The 7712-nt window shown below is 38.4% G+C and overlaps 1 protein-coding gene across 1 annotated transcript in view; it reads left to right on the plus strand.

The window, feature by feature from the left end:
- LOC104622491 (glutathione S-transferase 3-like) overlaps positions 1-6252 on the plus strand; it is a 6875-nt gene extending 623 nt beyond the window's left edge. Inside the window, exons 2-6 of the mRNA XM_010289294.1 lie at positions 1344-1395; positions 2160-2292; positions 4066-4207; positions 5328-5459; positions 6038-6252. Of these exons, the coding sequence (XP_010287596.1) occupies positions 1344-1395; positions 2160-2292; positions 4066-4207; positions 5328-5459; positions 6038-6181 (603 nt within the window). The 3' untranslated portion in view covers positions 6182-6252. The remainder of the gene's footprint in view (positions 1-1343; positions 1396-2159; positions 2293-4065; positions 4208-5327; positions 5460-6037) is intronic.
- The last annotated feature ends 1460 nt before the right edge of the window (positions 6253-7712 follow it).

Genomic DNA, 7712 nt, shown 5'->3' on the forward strand with positions numbered 1-7712 from the left:
ATCTCAGAGCAGGAAGAAAAATACTTGGGTAAATCAGAGAAGCAAGACACCATTTTAAGATAATTGTTTTTGACAGGGTGTAATTTACTTAATCATTTGCTGTCTATCTTGGTGATAAACTGATAATTCAGTTTGAAGACAGAAAGGACTAGTAGTTGCTCTGAGTGTCCTCTTTTATATAGTAGGCTGTTACATTTTGTACGGTTACCCCTATACTGAGCTGAGGAATCCAAGTTTTTCAAAAAGACCACCAGTCTTTGCTTGAAGGCGTTACAGAAGACGCAACTGGCTGCTTCCCTACATTGTTTGTTCCTAAGTTTTAATTCCCTCTCTCTTTTCTTTTCTCTCTTTTTTTTTTTTTAACTTAAAAAAACCCAACAACTATTGACAGGTACCAATTATTACATTTTCCCTTGGGATATTCTCTTCCCACCTTTTCATCAGCAGAAACCTGGGTTCTGAATTTTAGACTCTGTGATCACACTTACTATGATTGAACATTGGCACTGTATTAGTATTCCTAACCTTCTGGTGTTTCCCTAGTATAGCACGTCTTCGTTATTAACATAAGTTGCACACATGTTCTGAGAGGTTGACTGAGGAAGGATCCTTGGGAGTCCATAGCTAGGCATCTAGGGACTGGTAAGCTCAATCATTTTCTAGTCACCGTGGTCTACATTGACTATAGATGTGTATAGCACATGCAAACACATACATGTAGACATCTAACTTTGGTGTCTTAATCTTGAACTGAATTCCTCCATAAGTAGCACTGATTGGATCAGCCATCCTCAACCATATTGAATAAAATGACATCATTCTGATTACAGGCAATTAATTTTGTTTCTCATCTAGTGAATAATTCATCTTTAGGTGTCCTAAACATGCTTCTGTACTAAACTTCCTACTGGGCATAGTGCTTTTACATTATTTTGTAAAAGCTTTGTTTTAACTTTCTCAGAATTTGTTCCTGTACAGCTCCCAAATGAAAATACCGTACAGCAGAACTTTTATCCACATACCAGAAAGCATTTTAAGGACAACCTAGTCTGTATTGTTGACTGTCTCACTTTACATTGCCTGTTCAATACCAAACAAACCATCCTCACTCCAGTTCTTATTGCCTGGTTTTCTGCGAGGCTTGCCTTTAGCAGCATTTGTCAAATATGACAGTCCAAGAGATTTGCCAGTGCTTGGTATTTTCTGCCTTAGAGACATATCTGGAATGGAAGGAATCATGACGTATAGTCTCTTCCTTTTATGATGCTTAAAAAGTTTATCTGTTCTAGAAATGTGAAAAGACACTAATTTTTTCTTCTTCTTCCTCATTCTCTTTTTGTCAGTTTGAAGAGGAGTTTTTGGAAACCCGAGATCAGTATGAGAAGCTCCTGCAAGGTGAGTCCATGTGAAACTTCAAGAAAAGTGTAACTGGACTTTATACGTAGCCTCAGAGAAGACATGTGAAGAGAAGACTTTGAGGATGGTGTGGGACTTTCTTTCCACAGAGCAAGAGGGGAGTAAAAGTGAGAGCTGTGAACAGCTGCAGAAGCTGATTTTTTCCCATATGTGGACAGATGCAATTGAAAATTGAATGTCTTTCCAATCTGGAGACTTTTCCAGGCTTCTGGGTTGTTCTGTTCTCCGTTTGTCTACATGTCCCACCTGGTCGCACAAACTTACCCTGCGCTTCAGTAACTTGAAAAAATGTGTCCTAAAATTTCATTGAATGTCCCGATTTAGCTTAAGATAATGGTTATAAGGGAGAAATTTGGGAATCTGACATTTGCTTCAATTGTGTTTTAAATAACAGAACAGAAGTTTTTGAATGTATTTAGAATTAGACACTTTTTACTCAGTTGATATGTTTAGTGTCACTGTCTCCACTGTATTTCAATTTCAGCATGAAAGCTGCTGTACACAGTCGTGACTGCAACTTCAGTGAAATTTTTTAAAGGAAAGATGTTAATCCCCAGTAATTGTGTTTGGCAGTTTAATTTGTCTGCACCACTGTAATTTGTTGTTTGCATGGAAGAACTCCAGTTTAATACAAGGACTACCCACAGCAAGCTTACCGTAAAAGTAACAATCCCTGGAAGACAGCAAGAAATCTCATGTGGAGTTCCTAGATCCCTTAGAATAACATATGGTTTTCCCTTTAGGTGGATCCCTGCTGTTTCAGCAAGTGCCCTTGGTAGAGATCGATGGGATGAAGATGATGCAGACCAGAGCCATCCTCAGCTACATAGCAGCAAAGTACAATCTCTACGGGAAGGACTTGAAGGAGGGAGCCCTGTACTGTAACAGTATTCCTCTTCTTGAATTTATTATAGTAGCTTAGATACATCTAGAATTAATTGCATACTTGCACACCCAGAGAATCACCTGTGTGCCTCAGGTGATACACAGCTTGCAGTGAGCCTAATGGTCCACAGTTAGATGCAAGCCAACTGATTTGTTCTAATTCAATTCCTTTTATATAAAAATATTTGAGGCAGGAGTTTATTGTGCTTTAGTAAAAGATTAATACAGCTTTACATAGGTATTCGAGAAGTGACTGGCATGTAAATGTTGAACTACTTTTGTAAACAGAAAACTTTTTGGAAAGCAATGGTTAGTTTTTAACTTCTGGCTGCAAAATAAGATCTCTCATTTATGTTATCTGTGATTGCATGATGTTCCACAGCATGGTTTAGGTCTTTGGGAGTTGGGCAAAGAACAGCTAAAAGCTGTTGAAAAAATTCTGGTTTCATGTGAAATTAAATCAAGGTCTTGGTATTGTGTCTCTGTGAAGGAAAAAGGATATGATTGGGCTATCTCAATATGTAGCTTCCTATTGTTTTTCAAAAGAAGAAAAACTAAAGGTCAACTAGTAAAGCATCGATCTTTAATAGATACTTTACAATAAACTGCCATTAAACGGTGCAAATGGTTGGAAGAATTGGCTGAAGCAGGTTCAGCGAAGTAAGAAAATGAATATTCAGACAGGAGCCTCAGTCATAGCTTGTTGGCTTCTTTGTGCCATCATTTCCTATAGCCATAAGCCATCATTTCCTATAGCTTGCATTCCTTGCATACCTCTTCCTTCAAATAGAATTCTCTTCCATCAAGTTTTAGATTTAGCCTGGAGCCTATTCCTGCTCTCTTACCAGCAAATATAAATGAAGTATATTTTTTGATTTCTTCTTGGGCGGGGGGAAGGAAGCAGCAGTGTTTCAAGGAAGTCTTGCTGTGATTTGCTCCAGGTTTAAGTGCTTTGGATAGATGGTCTTGTACAGCGTGGAAGTGCAGTTTTGGAAGACTGAATAGATGGCAGGAAGAAGCTGGCACACATTAAGGCTTCCAGGAATATCTGATAGCTTCTTATTGCATGCAACATGTTTAATCCTTACGGAGGCTTTTTCAAGAAGCTGTTGCCTGACAACAAAAACTGCAGTTGGTTTGATTACACAACAGGAGCTTAAATCTCTTATGACCTAGGATGGCTAGAAGACTTTGTTGGACTATTTTACCAGATATTTTATTCATATTCATGAGGACTTAATTTAAATTTGAGTCTTGTTTACAGTACAAAACCTGCTGTCAGAGCTCTGGAAAAATGCATAAAAGGGACAATCTGAAGAACTGTTGTACTAATAATTTAGCTAGATACGTAACCTGGTACACTTCAGCTTTCCAACCCCATTATTAATCTATTTGGTCCCTGTTGGACTTTGGATTAAATTGTGAAGGTGGGATACATCCAGACAACTAAGCCAGTTAGGGATGACTTCTTGTGTTGTTGTGTGTTTCTTTGGTGATTCTGAAGTGATCTGTAACACCAAAGTTAAACTTTTTTAACCTCTGTACAATCCTCTTTAATCCTGCACAATGAGGCAAGGAGAGTGCCAACAACACTACAAGTATGAGTGAGACTCAGATTGTGATATATTTTTTTTGTTAACTGCAAAAATAATTTTTGGCGAGGAGGTAGGAAATTCAACTTTTACTATCACACTGCAAATCTAAGAAAACTCTGCTTAAGAAGGTGACTTTTCATTTAAGGTTTTTGTTTGCTTTGGTTTTAAGGATTGATATGTATGTTGGTGGAACTGATGACCTTATGGGCTTCGTTTTGATGTTCCCATTCTTATTGGCTGAGGATAAAGAGAAACAATGTACTATTATAGTTCAAAAGGCAACAAGCAGGTATTTCCCAGCATATGAAAAGGTATGTAGGAGAATCATTTCCTTCCATTGCTTTGGAAGGATAACAATGGAACACTGGGTATTTCACCAAAAGCAGAAGAAACAGAAAGGTGTTGGTGCAGTACTTCAAACCAAGACATCATACTGTCTACAGGCTGGAGAGATGAGAGGGAGGTCAGAGACAAGTTGGGGTGGGTTAAATGCAGAAATTCCTAAGTGAGATTTCATGGTCTGAGCAGCATCAACATTCTGGCTGAAGGGTCCAAGTATCCCCTTTGGCTTAAAACTTTAGGATCCAATGAATGTGTAAACACAGCTATATACAGTTAAAATAGCAACTTCCTGGTTTTAGAAGAAATGAAACTGTGTAACTTGTATTGCAAAGACAATGCCATTTTAGAATAGCTAACAGTCAGCCTTGTTTAACATTCTAAATACAGCTACACGTTTTTTTTAACCACAGCTGTCACTACATCTTCTAGTCTGAATGGCCTGCTCCTTAAACCATACTGGAATCTTGGTGTTTCTCTAACTGATCTTTTGAGAGATGGGACTCAAGAAGTGCTCTCAGTGGAAATTAATACACACAGACAGGACAATCTGGCAGAAATAGCTGCTTTTCTGTTTTAAAGACTAAAGGGAAGACAGTTCCCACTTAAATACCAGCTCTCCTATAGATGGCTGCCAGAGTTCATTCTGCCCTAGATTCCACTTGTTACATCCTAGCCCCAATGCTTTAAGTTGATCACCTCTCTTTTACATTCTCTATTTTCCCGTTGAAGCTGTAACTACATACAGAAAAAGTCAAGATTTATTACGCTGGAAAGGAGTGAATACCAACGAGGTATCTAACCCTGTAATCCAGTATGTGGGATTACCTAGGGCTATAGGAAGGAAGGGTGGGTAAGAGAAACCCTGGGATTCTAGATTGCTGTTGTGAGGACTGCTTGTAGATAACACCTACAATGATCAGTGACTGCAGGCATCCCCCACACTAGTAGTATCCCTAGTTGTATGGGAGAGAAAGGTGAAAAGAAGAGGCGGCAGTAAGTATTGTCAAAGAAGGTGTGCCTGTGTATTTTGAAAGCATCAACCCCAGCTGGCTATCCATATCTGAACATTTTCATTTATGGCACTTCTAGGTTTTGAAAGACCATGGGCAGGACTTTCTTGTTGGAAACAATTTGAGCTGGGCAGATGTTCATCTTCTTGAAGCCATTTTAATGGTAGAAGAGAAGTTGTCAGACGTGCTCTCAGGCTTTCCTCAGTTACAGGTACCTTACACTAACAATACACTCATATGGCTGGAAATGTGATAAATGATATTTCGAAGTCTGTTGTGTGTAGATAATTTCACAAAATAAGAGCATTTGTCACTCCTTTTTCATTGTAGTCTTGCTCTTCTTGCTTTAGGAAAAACCTCATAATATTTAGATTCTCTAGATACTATACCTAGAGAATTTATTATTTTCTGGAGTACCCCTGTACAGATCTGAAGAAATCCACTATCCCTTTTTTTTTCCCCCTCTCTTCACCAGTTCTGTGATAGCTTTAAGCAGAAGCTGTTTTCTGGATCACAAGGAGTGATTTGAGTAAAATACACATCTGAAACCACAGATAACTGTTTCTACTTCATCCTATATCAATACAGGACAGAAGGCTGTTTTATTACTGTTTAAAATAACAAGGTTGGAGTGAGGGGGAGTAAAATTCATCCATGGCTAAAACTATATTTCCTGTCTTGCCTCCACATACAACTTGTTAAAGGATGTTACACAAATCAGGTTTTTTTTTTTTTTCTTGTGTTACTTTCTGTTCTTTAAATACCATGTACTTACTGTTTACCTTTTAGGCATTTAAAGCAAGGATAAGCAGCATCCCCACAATCAAGAAATTTCTAGAGCCAGGAAGCCAGAGAAAACCTGTTCCTGACGATAAATACGTGGAGGCTGTGAGGAGAGTTCTCTGCATGTATCATGACATAAAAGCAAATTAGTGTGCCTGGCTAAAACAACAGCTGTGCTTGGTTTAAGAGAACTATCAGATTGCATGTGTACAATTACACTGCAGAGCGACGGTGAAGGGGTGTTTGAAAGGAGTTTCAGTGGGCGGTATCTGATGTTCTCTCATACAAAATACGGTATGCAGCTATCTTTTATAACACTTTACTACTAGCCTATTTTTTTCTTTCATTCTTCTTGAGATTTTTCTGGTAATTTTAAACAAGGGAAATGGCAGCAAGCATGCTGTCTTCCTGTAAACTTTTTGCAAGAGCGAAGAAAAAAGAGAAGTGAGTTGCTGACTGACAGCTTCAGCATGTTTTGCTACTTCTGAGATCCAGATCAGATTTTTCTATGATGACTGCTTTAAATTCAGACCTTTATTGTTTTTTAATATCACTGTAGGCAAATGAAACAAACGTTTTTTAAAGAAAGTAGGAGGGAGGTGTTTCTCTTGCCAGTTCTGTTGGACATCAGTGACTTGGCTAAAACGTCAGTCATTGTGCCTTTATTACTGAGTTAGGAAACAAATTGACTGCCAAATGGCATTTTTGTGTAACTGCTGTATCTAGAGGATCTGTTATAATCAAATGAACTTTTTATTTTTCTGTGGTTATGTTGTCATGTTGTACCATGAATGAAAGCTGGGGCTTGCAAACTTCATTTTTACTTTTCTTGGAGGATGAATTCTTTATAATTGATATAAAGGGGATCCCTGTTAACCCATATGCCTCCTGCAAAGGCGTTACATTTGCATTTATAAGCCAGAGAAGGGAGTTGTGAAGGAGAGGTAGTAAACCATCACACAAACCTGGTATAGTTCCTATCTAAGGTCTAATACCTGCCAAATGGAAAAGGTGGTTTCTTTAACTCTTTTTTTTTTTTTAAATCTATGGTTTCAGCAGATGACTTGACAAAGGACTTTCAGATGGTTCTAATCACTTCGAGAAATGGCACTTATGCTTTGAAAAGCTGCTCTGTAGGATGTTGTCTTAGGGTTTCATACCTGTTATAGTTCTATATAGTTTACAAGAAAAGACTTGTGTTCAATCCCTAATGGCATTGTTCCTGTGTTACCTATGGGTTGACAAATAAGATGCTGCTTAACCTTGGAATGCAGTGAGTATACTCATCTGATAGTTGATGAATGAGTTGCCCACTTGAGAGCTCCTCAATCTGTCCAGCTTCAGTGTGACTGAAGTTCTCAACACTATGGCTGTGTTTCCCTTGTTGGCAGGAATACAGGGTTTATATTGACCTACGCTGGCTTATCTGTCACCTGCCTTCCTAATGTCAATTGCTGTTGCAGTTTACTCCGTGGTTTAATCTCAGATGGGTTTAATATGAAAGTTTGGAAAATCCTGTAGCTATTGATCTTAATTCCTTTGCTGAATTAACTTTTTCTCCAGAATATAAGGAAAGTTGTGGTGTAATGCTGTTCAAACAAATGTTCCACTAGCAGAGATGCAGAAGATATAGGAGGTGACTGTCTGCCAGTGCTTGCTGGTGATAAGCCTAATAGCTGAT

Source organism: Phaethon lepturus, unplaced genomic scaffold (assembly GCF_000687285.1).
Source record: "Phaethon lepturus isolate BGI_N335 unplaced genomic scaffold, ASM68728v1 scaffold47556, whole genome shotgun sequence".
In the NCBI taxonomy this organism is placed as follows: domain Eukaryota; kingdom Metazoa; phylum Chordata; class Aves; order Phaethontiformes; family Phaethontidae; genus Phaethon; species Phaethon lepturus.